Consider the following 20,016-nt stretch of genomic DNA (forward strand, 5'->3'; position numbering starts at 1 on the left):
TACGTCTAAGACGAATGTATTGACCAAAGGGGATTCCACGTTTGAGTGGCGCAGGGTGGCAACTATCCCACCTCAATAGTGAGTTGGTTGCCGTTGGTTTGCGGTATATCGTTGTCTTTAACCCGCCCACATCATCCCTAGAGATAGCGATATCTAAAAAGGGAAGGTTATCCCTCATGATGGAGGAGGTGAACTTCAGTCCAATAGAGTTGATGTTTAACTCTTGGACGAAGCTGTCAAACTGCCCCTCGGTCCCGCTCCACAGAATGAAAATGTCATCTAAGTAGCGAGACCAAAGGGCAACGTGTCTGGTAGACTCGCTAGGCGTGTCTCCAAACACCACTGTCTTCTCCCACCAGCCCAGGAGCAAGTTGGCATACGAGGGCGCACAAGAACTGCCCATCGCCGTGCCCCTGAGCTGGTGGTACGTGCGGCCATCGAATAGGAAAAAATTCCTGGTGAGGACAAATTGCAGGAGCTCCAGGACGAAGTCGCTATGTGCCGAGTGCTGACACCCCCTTGCTCTTAGAAAGTGTGCGGCAGCCCCCAGGCCCTTGTCGTGGGGAATGGAGGAGTATAGCGCCTTGACGTCAACCGACGCCAAGAGCCAATCGGGTTCTATACAGATGTGCTCCAGTTTAGTTAGGAGATCCCCATTGTCCCTTATATAGGAGGGCAGTGCTTGCACAAATGGGCTAAGGAGACGGTCGACATAGATGTCCGCATTCTGTGAAAGACTGCCTACTCCTGACACGATGGGGCGTCCCCTCATCGGTGTAGTGTCCTTGTGGACTTTGGGAACACAGTAAAACGTTGCTGTCACGGATGGGGGATATAGGAATTCAAATTCATCTCCATTGATGAGTTGGGCAGTCTTGGCACTAGCAAGTATCGCACATAGTTCGCCCTGGAATCTCAGCGTGGGGTTATTCTGCAAAGTTTCATAGCCCTCTTTGTCATTCAGGATGGCCAAGCACATTGATTTGTATGCTAGAGTGTCCATGAGGACAATGTTTCCTCCCTTGTCAGATGGTTTTATGACTATATTTTTATCACCCTCAAGTGAATTAATGATGTCCCTTTCTTCTCTGCTACAGTTAAACCGAGTAGCAGTGGATTCAAGAGAGCAAAGTTCAGCTACGGTTTGCTTAATAAAGACGTCTATACATGAAACTTCACCTACTGGGGGCATTTTGGTACTCTTCTTCTTAAGATTTGTAAAGGGACCTCTCCCCTCCAAATCAGCGGGTACCGTGTCCAAATTGTATAAAAGATGGACATCGTCAAGGATCTCCACCGGGATGCCCAGATCGCGACTTTCTTTATGATCTTTAGCTCTAAAGTGCTTGTGCCATTTCAGCTTCCGGGCAAACAGGTGGAGATCCTTGACCCAACGGAAAACATCATACTTTTGGGTCGGAACAAATGAGAGTCCCTTTCTCAGGAGGCTATTCTCCTTAGTGGTCAGGGGGCGAGAGGACAGGTTGATAACTAGCCTGTCGTCTTCTGATCTTACGCGTTGTGTAACGTGGGGTTTCGGTTGCGCAGCGGATAATGTGTCCCTTGTTCTAAAAAAGAAGAGAAGGAAGAGGGCTGTGTAGAGGAGGGCGGCTGGGTAGAGGGTGGACATTGTGATTGATTTGAGAATTGGCCCGTGTTGTATCTGCCTCCTCCCCGTCTCCTGCCTCTATAGCCACCCCTGCCCCGACCTCTATTCCTGGGGTATCTATCCCTGTCAGTGTCCGAGGCCTCCGTATCAGTGGAGGACAGATCAGTTTTTTGGGACGTACCTGGATTCGTAAGAAACAAGTATACCTTGTTATCTTTGAAGTCTTGTAGGTCCCTAGTGAACTGCTTGTGCTTGCGCTCCTTAAGATGGTATTTGTAGCGCTCTATTGTATTTTGCAGTTGACTCTCCTTAATGCTGAATTCTGTGTCAGAGTGGAATTTCTTGACAATCTCTATCTGTTCCACTAAATTTGTGTCCAACCGCGCAAGTATGGCCCTTTCTTCGTCTATGAGAAGTTGCATAAACTTAAGGGAGCTGCTGGTTGCTTCCTTTTCCCACTTCACCAGGAGTTCTGGGTTCCTGATACGATACGCTGGTGCGAAGGAAATACGGAGAACCCGGGGCACTATTCCTTGTTTGATGTAGTGTTCTAACCCCTGCAACTCCCACCAGGAGCTAATGTGTTCCTTATAAATGGGAGTGAGTTCTGAAAAGGCCCCGTTGAGTGTAGGGGTATATTTCTTTTGGGTAAAGGACTGATCTGAAAATATTGTTTTAGCCTCTGTTAACCATGTCTCCCTATCCAGGCCAGCCGTAAGAAAACCCGCCATGTCCCAAGAGATAAATAGTAGAAAAATATAAATGGTGTCTTCCCAGGATATTTGACTGTAGGGGCAGTTCGCCTAGGTACCGCTCAGGAAGGTAAAGTATATGCAAAGAAGAGGAGCAGTAACGATTTAAAACTTAGCTTTTAATGTGTCTATTCTCCCAAGGAGGGAGTAAAAGACCCCTTACAAACAAAAAACACAAAAAGACAGACAAGACCCCTGGAGGGTTGCGCCGCGTGTGTAACGCTGCCCACCAACCCAGGTGTTGTCCTCCCTAGGCCTATGGTGGTTAACACAAGGGCCTATGGTGGAGGGACCATGTGATCCCTAGTATCTGGAACCTATGAGATAGTAGGGAATCAAGTAATTAAGAAATGGAAAGGTCTTACCAGTTCTTAAGAGGGCCTCACTTAAATAACCACATGTAATGGGTTAGTACAGGAGGAGGTCACAAGGAGCAGGTAGGTACTTTGTCAGATGTCCATAGGTAGAGGAAAACAGACATCCGAGGTGTCCAGACGGCCGGGTACTAGAGTAGCCTCAGAAAAGAAACTAACCCTAGTACCTCCCTACTTGACCTAACCTGGCCCTAGTGACCTAACACGGGGTCCGTGCCCCGCAAGGGGTGGCCCCGTCCGGAACCTTGCCCTGATATGGAATCCCTAGGTAACCCTATCACAGGGTGACTAAGGGCAGGATGCTATATATCAAAGCCGGTAAAGATATTGAGTTAAATACCATAAAGTAAAGAAAGTAAGCACAATAAAAGTGTGTGTCTACTGATATGTAAGCGTGTTCCGACACGGTTCAAAGATAACAAGGTATACTTGTTTCTTACGAATCAAGGTACGTCCCAAAAAAATGATCTGTCCTCCACTGATACGGATGCCTCGGACACTGACAGGGATAGATACCCCAGGAATAGAGGTCGGGGCAGGGGTGGCTATAGAGGCAGGAGACGGGGAGGAGGCAGATACAACACGGGCCAATTCTCAGATCAATCACAATGTCCCCCCTCTACCCAGCCGCCCTCCTCTACACAGCCCTCTTCCTCCTCTTCTTTTTTAGAACAAGGGACACATTATCCACAGCGCAACCAAAACCCCACGTTACACAACGCGTAAGATCGGAAGACGACAGGCTAGTTATCAACCTGTCCTCTCGCCCCCTGACCACTAAGGAGAATAGCCTCCTGAGAAAGGGACTCTCATTTGTTCCGACCCAAAAGTATGAAGTTTTCTGTTGGGTCAAGGATCTCCACCTGTTTGCCCGGAAGCTGAAATGGCACAAGCACTTTAGCGCTAAAGATCATAAAGAAAGTCGCGATCTGGGCATCCCAGTGGAGATCCTTGACGATGTCCATCTTTTATACAATTTGGATACGGTACCTGCTGATTTGGAGGGGAGAGGTCCCTTTACAAATCTTAAGAAGAAGAGTACCAAAATGCCCCTAGTAGGTGAAGTTTCATGTATAGACGTCTTTATTAAGCAAACCGTAGCTGAACTTTGCTCTCTTGAATCCACTGCTACTCGGTTTAACTGTAGCAGAGAAGAAAGGGACATCATTAATTCACTTGAGGGTGATAAAAATATAGTCATAAAACCATCTGACAAGGGAGGAAACATTGTCCTCATGGACACTCTAGCATACAAATCAATGTGCTTGGCCATCCTGAATGACAAAGAGGGCTATGAAACTTTGCAGAATAACCCCACGCTGAGATTCCAGGGCGAACTATGTGCGATACTTGCTAGTGCCAAGACTGCCCAACTCATCAATGGAGATGAATTTGAATTCCTATATCCCCCCCCATCCGGTGACAGCAACGTTTTACTGTGTTCCCAAAGTCCACAAGGACACTACACCGATGAGGGGACGCCCCATCGTGTCAGGAGTAGGCAGTCTTTCACAGAATGCGGGCATCTATGTCGACCAACTCCTTAGCCCATTTGTGCAAGCACTGCCCTCCTATATAAGGGACAATGGGGATCTCCTAACTAAACTGGAGCACATCTGTATAGAACCCGATTGGCTCTTGGCGTCGGTTGACGTCAAGGCGCTATACTCCTCCATTCCCCACGACAAGGGCCTGGGGGCTGCCGCACACTTTCTAAGAGCAAGGGGGTGCCAGCACTCGGCACATAGCGACTTCGTCCTGGAGCTCCTGCAATTTGTCCTCACCAGGAATTTTTTCCTATTCGATGGCCGCACGTACCACCAGCTCAGGTACACGGCGATGGGCAGTTCTTGTGCGCCCTCGTATGCCAACTTGCTCCTGGGCTGGTGGGAGGAGACAGTGGTGTTTGGAGACACGCCTAGCGAGTTTACCAGACACGTTGCCCTTTGGTCTCGCTACATAGATGACATTTTCATTCTGTGGAGCGGGACCGAGGGGCAGTTTGACAGCTTCGTCCAAGAGTTAAACATCAACTCCATTGGACTGAAGTTCACCTCCTCCATCATGAGGGATAACCTTCCCTTTTTAGATATCGCTATCTCTAGGGATGATGTGGGCGGGTTAAAGACAACGATATACCGCAAACCAACGGCAACCAACTCACTATTGAGGTGGGATAGTTGCCACCCTGCGCCACTCAAACGTGGAATCCCCTTTGGTCAATACATTCGTCTTAGACGTAATTGCTCTGAACTCAGTGAATTTAAACAACAGGCATCCATCATGAGAGCTAGGTTCTTAGAACGTGGCTACCCAGATAGAATACTTAAACAAGCATATCAAAAGGCCATGGGACGTAGTAGAACTACTCTTCTATATCCCACCACACGCCCCAATACAGACTCAACAAAAACAATAAGGATAATTGGCACCTTCGACTCGGCCGCAACCCAAGTAAAAGGTATTCTGGGTCGCAACTGGGAGACCCTTTTGATGGACCCCGACCTAGCCGAAATCCTGAGCCCGCACCCCTCGGTAACATTCAGAAGGGGGGGCCAACTAAAGGTACAAATTAGTACACAGCCACTTTAGTCCCGCTGCGACCCAAGGGACATGGCTGGACAGAAATACTATGGGTTGCTATAAATGCGGCCACTGTAGCTTTTGTGAATGGTTGGTCAAGGGCAAATCCTTTGCGGCGAACCCTCCGGACAACGCCCACACGATCAAACAGTTTATTAACTGCCGCAGCGTAGGGGTGATATACCTACTTAGCTGCGAGTGTGGCCAACGCTATGTGGGCAAAATCCGGAGGGAACTCCGCAAAAGGATGAGCGAGCACTTAGGAGATATCCGTAATGGAAGGGACACGCCAGTAGCCAGGCACGTTCTTTCGCTACACGGTGGCCGTACATCCGCCATTAAGTTTATGGGAATCGAACGGGTGAATAAACCATTTCGGGTGGGCGATTGGGACAGACGGATCCTTCAGCGTGAATGCTGGTGGATCTTTAAACTTAATACATCCCACCCCCATGGCCTGAACGAACAACTACATTTCGGCTGCTATATATAAATTTTCCTCACTACATATCACTGCACCGGTCATGTGCAGTTTTATTCATAGTGTTTTACTTATCTATCTGGAGTTGGTAATACCATGTCCTCTTGGTTAGCTGCCTGTCTTTTTCCCCTTTCAGGCTAGTTAGTACTTTAGCCCACCAAAATGTCCCATTTTGTCGCACAATCGAGGGGTCAATCTCTCCCCTTCTGGGGATGAGTTGTGTAATAGCTACTCGGTCTATAACCCTATTTTCCTTGTTCAGCTACACCCCCTCTATCTGCAGTCTGTGCTGCAAGCGGCGCCTCGTACTGGGGCGGTCTGAGGATCTCTAGTCCACTCCCCCCTGAGTTGCGCCCATCGGGCGGCCCGGTAGGCGTGATGACGCGGCTGCGTCACAATAGGTGCCTGCCTCTCAGCCTTACCCGCTATCGCCGTGTCTCTTGGCGCATGCGCCCTGTGGGAACGCCACACCCCCGTTTGGCCCGATCATGTGACTTGGTCCGGTCACGTGGGGCGGTGTCATACATGGCGCAGGTGCACTGACCGGCGTTTCTCCCCTTCCTCTCATTCAAATACAGCGCGCCCCTGCACATATGTCAGGCGTGCAATCTGTCACGGACGACGTGGTGAACCTCCATGCCGCCAACTCTGGACATTGGGTGACACCGCTCCAGTAGTTATGTGAGTACTTACTCGCACCCACCACCATGTGGGCAGCATGGGCACTTAGACTTAGATATTCATTTATACTGTTGTCTATGTTTCTCTATAGGTACACCATCTTACATGCCTCACACTGTCAATGGTCTATTTTTGATGTGGAGTAATTTCTCTGAATAAATACCCCCATATATTTGCTACACTGGGATACCTAATACAGTGGCAATAATTAGACTGACAGGAGCCATAACACTAAGCCCCGTGTCCCCTGATGACTTATGGTGCCTTTGGCTTAAATAAGTGTACTTAGGATATGTTATACTAAAGAAACGCGTCGGGACACGCTTACATATCAGTAGACACGCACTTTTATTGTGCTTACTTTCTTCACTTTATGGTATTTAACACAATATCTCTACGGGCCTTGATATATAGCATCCTGCCCTTAGTCACCCTGTGATAGGGTTACCTAGGGATTCCATATCAGGGCAAGGTTCCGGACGGGGCCACCCCTTGCGGGGCACGGACCCCGTGTTAGGTCACTAGGGCCAGGTTAGGTCAAGTAGGGAGGTACTAGGGTTAGTTTCTTTTCTGAGGCTACTCTAGTACCCGGCCGTCTGGACACCTCGGATGTCTGTTTTCCTCTACCTATGGACATCTGACGAAGTACCTACCTGCTCCTTGTGACCGCCTCCTGTACTAACCCATTACATGTGGTTATTTAAGTAAGGCCCTTTTAAGAACTGGTAAGACCTTTCCATTTCTTAATTACTTGACTCCCTACTATCTCATAGGTTCCAGATACTAGGGATCACATGGTCCCTCCACCATAGGCCTAGGGAGGACGACACCTGGGTTGGTGCGCAGCGTTACACACGCGGCGCAACCCTCCAGGGGTCTTGTCTGTCTTTTTGTGTTTTTTGTTTGTAAGGGGTCTTTTACTCCCTCCTTGGGAGAATAGACACATTAAAAGCTAAGTTTTAAATCGTTACTGCTCCCCTTCTTTGCATATACTTTACCTTCCTGAGCGGTACCTAGGCGAACTGCCCCTGCAGTCAAATATCCTGGGAAGACACCATTTATATTTTTCTAGATAAAAGCCGGTCAGCCAGACAGATCAAATAGAGCCACTGAGGAAGAAGGCAGTATAGTCTTCGAAACGCGTCTGGCGTATAGGATATGATATCTGAATCTGGCATTATAGCAACCGGCAAATGGATGACTAACATCGCTGTGCTAGCTGATGTAAAAGAAAGCACTTTCATCTAAAGAAGTTCAGACATCCTGGCAGCGCCCGGCGTGCTACAGGAAGTAGCAAGAAGCGAGCGAAGCCCCAGCACCTATACAGGTACTGCCGGAGACACGAGGGACGCCAGAGATACACAGGAAGCCGTATCAACAAACGCCATTGACACATCACAATACAAGGACCAGACGCAGGTCACAGTCACCAACAATGAAAACCCGCAACACCAACAATCACCACCAACACACACACATATACAACTTGAGGAACAGATTCAATTATCAAACAGACAATCACGAGTCACAACAGAGGGATTGGTTCCCACAGAACAACAGATACCATCCCACACCCAAATACCCGAGAGAGGGAACACAAACACAACACAACGAATACAAGAGAGGCCCAAAAGAAAGACACGAAGAAGTCAGAGAAAAAATGGAGGGGCCCACAACAGTCACAGATAAACATGGAAAATCAGGAAGCAATAGTGAACCTAAGCTCAGTGGTTTTGACTCATGCTCAGACAAGACTACTGAGCAAGTTCAAACTGTGACCTATAAATAAATAAAAAAAATCCAGATCTGTGTATAATACAGTATATAACGGTGAAAAAATATATATTGCAAGGCAAGTGCTATACGTGCACCAAAAATAGAGGTTATATGCTCTAAAGTGCAAGTGCAAAAAATTTTGGTCAGGGTGATAGTAGGACTATGGATATATTGCCCACAGTCTGAGGGAACTCCGCAATAGTAATGCCCAGGTCACTTTCCTAAGGCTGATAGTTCTCTAGAAGATGTAGCTGGTAGTTGCCACTTTATATTCATATGCAATGTTTCTAATTGTAGATTCACACTGAAGGCATCAAAACTATAAATTAACACATGTGGAATTATATACATAACAAACAAGTGTGAAACAACTGAAAATATGTCATATTCTAGGTTCTTCAAAGTAGCCACCTTTTGCTTTGATTACTGCTTTGCACACTCTTGGCATTCTCTTGATGAGCTTCAAGAGGTAGTCCCCTGAAATGGTTTTCACTTCACAGGTGTGCCCTGTCAGGTTTAATAAGTGTGATTTCTTGCCTTATAAATGGGGTTGGGACCATCAGTTGCGTTGAGGAGAAGTCAGGTGGATACACAGCTGATAGTCCTACTGAATAGACTGTTAGAATTTGTATTATGGCAAGAAAAAAGCAGCTAAGTAAAGAAAAACGAGTGGCCATCATACTTTAAGAAATGAAGGTCAGTCAGTCAGCCGAAAAATTGGGAAAACTTTGAAAGTAAGGGCTATTTGACCATGAAGGAGAGTGATGGGGTGCTGCGCCAGATGACCTGGCCTCCACAGTCACCGGACCTGAACCCAATCGAGATGGTTTGGGGTGAGCTGGACCGCAGAGTGAAGGCAAAAGGGCCAACAAGTGCTAAGCATCTCTGGGAACTCCTTCAAGACTGTTGGAAGACCATTTCAGGGGACTACCTCTTGAAGCTCATCAAGAGAATGCCAAGAGTGTGCAAAGCAGTAATCAAAGCAAAAGGTGGCTACTTTGAAGAACCTAGAATATGACATATTTTCAGTTGTTTCACACTTGTTTGTTATGTATATAATTCCACATGTGTTAATTCATAGTTTTGATGCCTTCATAGTCATGAAAATAAAGAAAACTCTTTGAATGAGAAGGTGTGTCCAAACTTTTGGTCTGTACTGTATATCGCTCCCATCTTGTTTATTAATTCCATAAGGTGCCATTAGATGGTGTCAGGAAGGTAGATGGAAAGGGTAGAGTGGGGGGTGGAGGCTACGTTATTCAGGTTCACATTTATAATTCTTTAATGTCTGTGCCTGTTACGTTATCCAGGTTTACGTTCATAAATGATTTAACGTTTGCTGCCTGTTATGTTTTTCAGGTTTATGTTTATTATTAGTCTATGCCTGTCACGTTATTCGGTCTTACGCTTCTAGTTCATTCCTGTTGTCTGGTACGTTACTCAGGCCTATGTTCTTTTGTGCTGTTGGCCTGTTACTTTCAGGCTCATGCAAATTAACTTTCATCCCCCTGTGCCAGGTGTTTTTTCTCATCTTTGTTTTCTCCTGGTTTGTTTCTTCGGGTATCATCCAGACACACTCTTTTCACATTGGTGTACACCTTTTTCCATAGTTCACCCCCTTTTTTTTTTCCTCCGTTCAGTTCACTTTCCTCTTAACTGTTGTACCTTTTTTTCCCCAGGTTCCTCACAGGTAAGCGCCCACGAGATAGTTGTTCACTAGCCACCGGCACCATCACTAGTTCATTTCCTCTTTCCTCACTTCACGGTCTCGGGTCTCTCTCCTACACTTCAGGGCCTTCCAGTACGGCCGTTAATTGCTGTCATTATTGTCCCACAGTCACAGTATGTTGCACATATCAGACATCGAGGAAGCCTCGTCGGTCGCAGAAACGTCCGCTTCCGGACATGCCAGCATCATGTCTCTATGAAGTTGGACAGTACCCAAGCTGATCACGGAACTTAACAAAAGAGGGATTCATTATCCAGCATCTGCCCGGAAGGCAGAGTTATATAGACTTTTGATGTCTGAGCCTACAGCTCCACCGATGGAGCTAGTCTCAATGTCTACTATTCAACTGTAATTGGCACAGCTGTATTCCATGATCAACAACATTTTCACCTCACTTTTGGACATGCAGGCTAGGCCGATTGCAGTAGAATCTAGGGGACTGGCATCCAGTTCCTCTGCCCCTTCCATTCTAGTTGCCTCTACTTCACGTTCCCCAGGTAGGGTCCCAAACACGCCTGAGGTAGCTCCGTCACATTTTGTTCCTGACAACATCAAGAAAGACATCCTGGGGGGAAAGGACGTTAACCTAGCTTTCATTCTCATAGCCACATACGACACTGTAGACAACAAGACCATCGCCAAGGAAGCCCGTCTGAACAAAAAACTGTCCATGTGCTGTGATCCACTGTGAATTTATGTTCCAGCATTTTTCCATGTTAGAAGATCCAGACAGCAGGTCGGTTTTCATGTCTTAGGCTATAAGAGCTACCCTCAGGGGCATACAGAAGAGTAGCGGGGAAACCGTCACAAGCAGACAGCCAGTATCAGGAGAGCTTTTCAGAAAATTATCCACCTCCCTAGATGGCAATCCTTTTGGGCTCCTTCCCAGTGATTAAAGCGGCCATGTATCTCAGTTTTTATGTTTTTTTGAGGTCAGGGGAATTCACCTGCACTTCTGCCAAAGTTTAACCAGGGGTCAGCTAGTCTGGTGTAACGATCATTTCATACTGTATCTTTTTTCTTCCAAAACATCCCAAGTCGGGCCGCCGGTAGAAATTAAGTACTTCCAAACTTCCAACGAATGGTGCCCCGTCCAGGTTTTCCAGAAGTTATTGATGGTTTTGGGTGACTCTGACCCGGACAGCCCATTGCTTCCATTCAAGGTCAGGTTCATCACCTCATCCCAGTTCATCTCGCACATCCGCATACTAGTGTCCAGTTTAGGTCATGACCCCAAAACCATTTATGGGCATTCTTTCCGCATTGGGGCCTCATCCTTGGCTTCAAAGCACAATGTTCCAGGCCACATTATTCGAAAAATGGGTCGCTTGCACTCTTCCTGTTATGCTCTGTACATTCCAAATCCTCACGCGGAAATATCCGAGGCTTTTTGTAGTTTGGTTTTATGACTTGTTTGCACTTGTTTAATATATTTTTTTCCACACTACATGGCTTGTTTTCTGCCCCCTTATAGGCCTACCCTCGTTCATGGCTAAGGGCACTCCACCAGCCATCCAGTTCAGGCCAGTAAACGATAGTTAGGACAGGTCAGATCTTCGCCACTCGTTAAAGTCCAGGTTCCTCATCATCCGTAGCCACGACCACAAATAGCTAAGGCTGACATGTCAGCCTGTATTTGTAGGAGGGGGAGGAGGTACCTTAAATACGGCGGCACGTTCTCCCCAGCCGCACGTGCATTTCTCAGTGCCCCTCCAACCCTCCCTTCTCATATCTCACCAGGGTGTGCCCCCTTATAGGCCTACCCTCATTCATGGCTAAGGACACCATACCAGCGATCCAGTTCAGGTCAGTAATCGATAGTTAGGACAGGTCAGATCCTCGCCACAGGTTCATCATCCATAGCAACTATCACAAATATATACAGTACAGACCAAAAGTTTGGACACACCTTCTCATTCAAAGAGTTTTCTTTATTTTCATGACTATGAAAATTGTAGATTCACACTGAAGGCATCAAAACTATGAATTAACACATGTAGAATTATATACATAAAAAACAAGTGTGAAACAACTGAAAATATGTCATATTCTAGGTTCTTCAAAGTAGCCACCTTTTGCTTTGATTACTGCTTTGCACACTCTTGGCATTCTCTTGATGAGCTTCAAGAGGTAGTCCCCTGAAATGGTTTTCACTTCACAGGTGTGCCCTGTCAGGTTTAATAAGTGGGATTTCTTGCCTTATAAATGGGGTTGGGACCATCAGTTGAGTTGAGGAGAAGTCAGGTGGACACACAGCTGATAGTCCTACTGAATAGACTGTTAGAATTTGTATTATGGCAAGAAAAAAGCAGCTAAGTAAAGAAAAACGAGTGGCCATCATTACTTTAAGAAATGAAGGTCAGTCAGTCAGCCAAAAAATTGGGAAAACTTTGAAAGTAAGGGCTATTTGACCATGAAGGAGAGTGATGGGGTGCTGCGCCCGATGACCTGGCCTCCACAGTCACCGGACCTGAACCCAATCGAGATGGTTTGGGGTGAGCTGGACCGCAGAGTGAAGGCAAAAGTGCCAACAAGTGCTAAGCATCTCTGGGAAATCCTTCAAGACTGTTGGAAGACCATTTCAGGGGACTACCTCTTGAAGCTCATCAAGAGAATGCCAAGAGTGTGCAAAGCAGTAATCAAAGCAAAAGGTGGCTACTTTGAAGAACCTAGAATATGACATATTTTCAGTTGTTTCACACTTGTTTGTTATGTATATAATTCCACATGTGTTAATTCATAGTTTTGATGCCTTCATAGTCATGAAAATAAAGAAAACTCTTTGAATGAGAAGGTGTGTCCAAACTTTTGGTCTGTACTGTATATATATATATATATATATATATATATCAATCTGCTCATCCTGCACTAGATCATGCTGCAGTAGAAACTAGAGCCACACTACACACAACATGCATTTTTCTCTGCATTTTGGATGCGGTTTTATCTGCACCATCTGAATACATCCTAATGAATGTGAAAGAAACGGCTTCAGAATTCCATGAAAGTAAACTTTATTAAGAATTTGACAAATAACAGAATGTTTTCTGAATTGTAACTCCTCTCGCTGATTGGTTCTTCCATGTGTAGGAAGCTTCTATGTCAGGATCTACAGCTCTGTACGATCAACTCCAACCGCTTTCTGGATTTTCTCTGGAAGGATCTCTGTCCAGAACTTGTACTCTCTCTCCTTCAGCTTTGAAGACAATTTCAGCTTTAAGTTCATCTCCATATAGTGTTCTTCTGTGCCGTACTGCCGCCATGTTGTGAGGTCGGGACTATTGGGTTTCCTACAGTGAACAATGTGGCATTATAAGAAATGAGCAGATAATAAGGTGACAGCAGAAAATGTGTGGTCAGTCCAAATCAGAGTTATGGTCTTACCCAGTCCGAGCAAAGTTCGTCCAGTATTTTATAACCTCCCTGGTCAGGACTTCCTCTTCAGGGGTTGCAGGTCCTGAGAAAGAGGACATCACTATTACTAACTGACCTACAATTCTCACAGCAGCACAAATCTCCTCCCTAGCCTGATACAATGTATCAGTGCAGGTAAAATCTATCCGTCTGAAGTCCCAGCTATTTACTTTAAATACAATTGTAGCAAATTCTCAGCCATGTTAGGCCTCTTTCACACTTGCGTTGTCCGGATCCGGCGTGTACTCCACTTGCCGGAATTACACTCCGGATCCGGAAAAACGCAAGTGTACTGAAAGCATTTGAAGACGGAACCGTCTTCCAAATGCTTTCAGTGTTACTATGGCAGCCAGGACGCTATTAAAGTCCTGGTTGCCATAGTAGGAGCGGGGAGCGGTATACTTACAGTCCGTGCGGCTCCCGGGGCGCTCCAGAATGACGTCAGAGCGCCCCATGCGCATGGATGACGTGATCCATGCGATCACGTGATCCATGCGCTTGGGGCGCCCTGACGTCACTCTGGAGCGCCCGGGGAGCCGCACGGACGGTAAGTACACTGCTCCCCCGCTCCCCGCTACACTTACCATGGCTGTCAGGACTTTAGCGTCCCGGCAGCCATGGTAACCACTCTGAAAAAGCTAAATGTCGGCTCCGGCAATGCGCCGAAACGACGTTTAGCTTAAGGCCGGATCCGGATCAATGCCTTCCAATGGGCATTAATTCCGGATCCGGCCTTGCGGCAAGTGTTCCGGATTTTTGGCCGGAGCAAAAAGCGCAGCATGCTGCGGTATTTTCTCCGGCCAACAAACGTTCCGTACCGGAACTGAAGACATCCTGATGCATCCTGAACGGATTACTCTCCATTCAGAATGCATTAGGATAATCCTGATCAGGATTCTTCCGGCATAGAGCCCCGACGACGGAACTCTATGCCGGAAGACAATAACGCAGGTGTGAAAGAGCCCTTAGGCTACTTTCACACTTGCGGCAGAGAGATCCGGCAAGCAGTTCCGTCGCCGGAACTGCCTCCCGCATCTGGCAAAATGTATGCAACTGATGGCATTAGTAAGACTGATTAGGATCATGATCAGTCTTAAAAATGCCTGATCAGTCAAAAAAAAATGCATTGAAATGCCAGATCCGTTTTTTCGGTGTCATCCTGCAAAACGGATCTGGCGTTTACTTTTTCACATTTTTTTCCGGCATTCCAGTATTTTGAATGCCGGATCTGGCACTAATACATTTCTATGGGGAAAAAATTCGGCATTCAGGCAAGTCTTTTTTTTTCCACCGGAGATAAAACAGTAGCATGCTACGGTTTTCTCTTTTGCCTGATCAGTCAAAATGACTGAACTGAAGACATCCTGATGCATCCTGAACGGATTACTCTCCATTCAGAATGTATGGGGATAAAACTGATCAGTTCTTTTCCGGTATAGAGCCCTTAGGACGGAACTCTATGCTGGAAAAGAACAGCGCAAGTGCGAAAGTACCCTAAGAAGGACTAGGTCGGGATGTTTTGTCAGCATCTGAATGTAAATGAGAATGACTCTGTTCACTGATATCAAGCAGAGATCTTGAAAATGGCAAGGTACTGAAACAAAGTATATTAGAAAGTGACTGAATTATTATTATTCTACACTGATTGTACTATTACCGGTGGATAATGTGTGGGTTTAAAAGACCTTTCGGGCCACCGTGTATGTTATGCATAAGACCCTCAAGCACTATGGATAAAAGTTATTTAATTATTTCATTTTACTTTTTTGGGACTATAATCATGTTTTTCAATTGTCCTCTCTTAAAATTGTTAGCAGTTTTTCTTCTATAGCTTTCCCTTTCACTGAATCTGCAGACTGTTGCTTCTCCTTCTCAGTAAATCCATCATCAGGGAGCTGCAATAATGGCTCAATCTGTAGCCCTCATCTCTGGCTTCCTGACAGCTCATAAACACTCAGTGAAGATAAATATTATCAATGTGATAACACTTTAACTTAAAGGGGGTCGTCTCACTTCAGCAAATGGCATTTATCATGTAGAGAAAGTTAAGGCACTTCCTGATGTACTCTTATTATCCATATTGCCTCCTTTGCTAGCGGGATTCTTTTTTTCCATCACATTATACACTGCTTGTTTCCGGGGGTTACGACCACCCTGCAATCTAGCAGTGGTGGCTGTCCTTGGAAAAGGTTCTGGCCTCTCTGGTGGGCAGGAATGCAAGAGTGTGCCTACACCAAAGCTTTTTCCTATAGTGTGCAAGCACGGCCACTGTTCCCGAATTGCACTGGTGGTCGTAACCCCTGGATATGAGTCGTGTATAATGTGATGGAAAAATGAATCCAGCCAGCAAAGAAGGCAATATGGTCAATAACAATAAGTTAGTAAGTGCCTTGTATTCACTTTCTCTATCGTTTAAAAAGATTTTAAAATAGAAATCCAAAGTCGGCTTTGGTACTGGCTGGTACCTTGGTACCAAAGCCCACTTCGGATTCCTATTTTAAAATGTTTTTTAATACACACATAGGAATACCAAAGGAGTTCACCAAAGTCTCGGGCCACCTCAGCCAAGACGAGGTTTAGCCAATACATTTTAATGCTGAGCAGAAACAGCATTAAAACCGAAGTTTCTGAAAGAATCAACTTTGAATCTATGATCCGAAGCTCGATTCGCTCAAGACTACTCTCAGGCCCCCTGCACACATAAGATCCGCACCAATTTACATGCTGATTTGAGGTGTTTTTTTCCCACCGATCTCAACCTTCCGTTGAAAAGGGTGAAATTCGCAGCTAAACCCACAAACATAATTGACATGCCATTTATTTAGAAATCCGCTCAACAGGTCAATTTCTGCATGGAAAAAAATCTGCAAAGCGAACATGAGATTTGTGTCATCTCATTCACTTTGCTGCTACTGTAATAGACTGTGGTTTTTCCACACAGGAAAAAATGCACATATTACGCAACGTATCCTGATGGCCTTAAACTGATGGTGTCATATTTGCCTTTTGCCACTTAAAGAGACAATGTACCTAATTAATGTAAAAGTAACGTTTGCCTAAAGCTACTTTCACACTGGCGTTTTCAATTCCTCTATTTATCCGTCATAGGATCTCAATATCGGAAGAAAACGCTTCAGTTTTGCCCCCCATTCATTGTCAAAACTGAATTAAACGGAATGCACCAAAATGCATTCCGTCCTGTTTGGTTGTGTCCCCATTGTGGACAGAATAACAACGCAAGCAGAGTTTTTCTGTCTGTGATGTGGTGCGGACCAAGACGGATCCATCCTGACACACAATGTAAGTCAATGGGGACAGATCCGTTTTTTCTGAAACAATAGAAAACGGATCTGTCCCCCAATGACTTTTAATGGTGTTCATGACTATAGAAGACATAATACAACCAGATCCATTCATGACGGATGCAGGCGGTTGTATTATGGTAACGGAAGAATTTTTGCAGATCCATAATGGATCCGCAAAAAATGCTGGTGTGAAAGTAGCCTTAAGTTACAGATGTGTCCACCTGATTCCTTCATCCTAGAGCAGGAGCCACACCTACCACTCATGGCCAAATAGATGTTTACTGTAAGGTCCGAGCCCCCCTTCCTTTACAAACACATGATAAAACTGGTAACCGTAAAAGACTTCTCACCAGCAAAAAATGCACCGTCCCTCAGGAAGGGTCCTCCAAACACAAACAAGATCTCATCTCCATGATCGCACTTCACAAATGATGGCCTTCCGCGAGCCAGGGAGGATGGTGGGTGCTGAAACTCATAAAAGTAGACGGGAAGCCCAAGATCTAAAGAGACATAAGAAGACCACACGTTATCTGTCCATTTCATGATAATTAAGCAGCCTGTGATGTATACGGAGATCATTGCCGTCCATGTATTACATATACCGCCATACACTGCCACAGCTCTGGAGGTACATACAATAACTGCATGAAATGTCATCAGGAGCGGACTGAGAGGATCCCGAGACTGGGACTAATGGTTTTACTGTGCACATGGGCTTAACAAGGACCCGTCATCTCTCCTGACATCTCTATCTAACAACTTGCTTTGCCCATAAAATAACAGTTCTGGAATTTCTTTACATATAACTGCATGTTGTAACATGTCACCGGGTGCTAGACGTTTGAGGTGTCTGACACCGTCCAATCAGTGCTGCCAGCGCAGGGACACAGCCTCCAACTAGTGACAAGCTGCTGTCAAGTCATTCAGAAATCTCTGGTGGGAATAAAAGAGGAAATCACAACACAGACTGCTAAGGGGAGATGTTCCAGAATTGTTCTTTTATGGGGAATACAATTTACTAAAACAGACTTGTCATGTTCCTCAGTTCATTCCTTAAATGTCCTTCAGACCTTCCTCAGGTCTTCCTTTTGTGGGATCGGACCAGATGGGCTAGCCTTCATTCCCCCTACGTCGATGAGCCTTGAACATCTGTTGTCCTGGTGCCAGTTCACTGGTTCTTCTTCTTTGGAGCACCTTTGGTTGGTACTAAACACTACATACCAGGAACATCCTACAAGACCGGATGTTCTGGAGATAATGTGACTCGGTCATCTATTCTAGACATCACAACTTGGCCCTTCTCAGAGTCACTCAGAACTTTACACTTCAAGAACTGACTGTCCACTTGCTGCAAGGACATATTGTCATGAGATAACCATATTATTCACTTCAGCTATCAATAATTTTAATATTATGGCTGACGGGTAGCGGTTTCAAAATTTTTAACATTATGGTTATGGACAGAGGAGTCATATGAGCGCACGATACAATTGAACTTGCATCGGGTATTTTGGGCATAATGGGGGACCAAGGCCTAATACTTCTACATATCAGCTATTATGTGAATGGACTGTACCTCGATAGTATTTTGCAATCTGAAGAGCCGGTATAACAAACTTTTGATCGCCACACAAGTCCAAGAAGCGATCACGAATCTTCAGTGGATCAGTGATGTCACCAAGATACTCGTCAACAACGAAAGGGATGACGTCAGGACTCAGAACCTGGAAAATGGACATTAACCACAATGAAAACTAATCGGATAATAAGATGAAGAACTTAGAGGACATGAGCTCATCTCACCGGTATAGCTTCTTGGACCTTCTGGATCATTGTCTCCCTTGTCATTCCTTCTGTTATCCCTGTTATATTTAATAGCTAAATGAAAAGATAATAAGAATATTACCATCACTCCACCCAAATAATAAACCTTCTCCGGCTCATGAATTTTCCATTTTTCTGCACAGTATTTTTTATTAGAGCAGCGTTTTGTGCTCCAGAGCTGCTCATCCTGTAACTGAGGCAGTAAGCATCCAATATGATCCCAAATGAACGGCAGGTCAAACGATCACCTGGTCATCACCCTGCATACACTGTACTGCATGTGATCAGTGGTAACCATAGGGCCCTCCAGACTTACAGCTGAAGGTGGACATAACTGAATGGGGCCCCCACTGTACGTGTTCAGGACATGAAAAGCTTTTGCCAAATTTACCCTTGGCAGCTGTTGTAATGCTAGTTTCACATATGCGGTAAGTTCTATGCCGAGACAGCCTGCCGGAGCTCTCTGGATCCAGATTTAGCAGACGGTATCGGAATACCCACTAGCCTCTTTAACTATAATGCCGATAATTTTCCAGATCTCCACTAGACCCTAATAATAGTTGATGTTCTCTGCTGGAACAGCCTGCGGTATCTCTTACTACAATATGTAAAACTAGCCTAAGGGGAGCGCTGTCATTCTTTAGCTTTGCTCATTCTTTAGCTGCGCTCCAGGGCTCTGATAATATCCTATGACCACTCCCATCCGGGCCATCATCTCTTCAGACGTCTAAAGTCCGGCCGCAGGTATCAGGCCATCCCTGCAAGGACATCGAGGAGGCTGAACACTTTCTTCCTAATGGCCATCAGACTGCTGAACTCACCACGCCCCATCTCCTGCCCATAATCCCTCGCCCCTGATGTGCCCATTGCATAACCCTACCCCCCCTCCCCCTAGTATTATGCCTGTACCTGTGCCTAACCCAATTCCGAGCACCATCGACTGTGTCGTGTTTGGCGAATAAAGCTGATTCTGATTCATACCTGTGGAAGTGCCCAGCCGAACTCCTGATTATTAATTCCAATGAGAAACGGGACCTTGTTTCCTTCCTTGTTAGCCATCATCTCCTTTACTGGCTTAGGTAGAAAAACCCCGTGCACTGATCCAGGAAAAGCTGTCACGCCCTGCAGAGACAGACAGCACATGAGACACTGACCTGCAGTAGGTGCATCCGTGGGTATGTGCACTGAGACCTGGGACAAAGAAAGTCTATGGGACTGTCAGTGACAGCCGAGCACTGCACGTGGCCATCTCGATCAGTCCCACAGTCTTTATATGACGTGGTAGGGCACCTGTGTGACCAACACTTCATCCAGACTTTTCTTCACTGTGGTGATGCAGTAAGAAGGACTGGGAGGTTTAGGACTCCGAGTATAATGCTTGGTATGGGGCCCCCAACCTTCTGACATTTATCACTTATCCTGTGGGTGGATGTTATGTATCAATTATAGAAGATGCCTCTTTCAAAGTTTCCCATGGAGTAATATTGT

The 20,016-nt window shown here is 45.8% G+C and overlaps 2 protein-coding genes across 6 annotated transcripts in view; one reads left to right on the forward strand and one right to left on the reverse strand.

Annotated features, from left to right (window-relative positions):
• Positions 1 to 20,016, forward strand: part of LOC120981117 (fatty acyl-CoA hydrolase precursor, medium chain-like) — a 675,808-nt gene that overhangs the window by 291,834 nt on the left and 363,958 nt on the right. The window lies entirely within an intron of this gene.
• Positions 12,992 to 20,016, reverse strand: part of LOC120981115 (fatty acyl-CoA hydrolase precursor, medium chain-like) — a 289,738-nt gene continuing 282,713 nt past the window's right edge. For all 5 annotated transcript variants that reach the window (XM_040410611.1, XM_040410612.1, XM_040410610.1 and 2 more), the window contains 6 exons: positions 19,510 to 19,650; positions 18,508 to 18,582; positions 18,281 to 18,428; positions 17,055 to 17,204; positions 13,370 to 13,442; positions 12,992 to 13,275 (listed from right to left, as the gene is read on the reverse strand). In XM_040410611.1, the coding sequence (XP_040266545.1) occupies positions 13,095 to 13,275; positions 13,370 to 13,442; positions 17,055 to 17,204; positions 18,281 to 18,428; positions 18,508 to 18,582; positions 19,510 to 19,650 (768 nt within the window). In that variant the 3' untranslated portion in view covers positions 12,992 to 13,094. The remainder of the gene's footprint in view (positions 13,276 to 13,369; positions 13,443 to 17,054; positions 17,205 to 18,280; positions 18,429 to 18,507; positions 18,583 to 19,509; positions 19,651 to 20,016) is intronic.

This window comes from Bufo bufo, chromosome 10 (genome assembly GCF_905171765.1).
Source record: "Bufo bufo chromosome 10, aBufBuf1.1, whole genome shotgun sequence".
Classification (NCBI taxonomy): domain Eukaryota; kingdom Metazoa; phylum Chordata; class Amphibia; order Anura; family Bufonidae; genus Bufo; species Bufo bufo.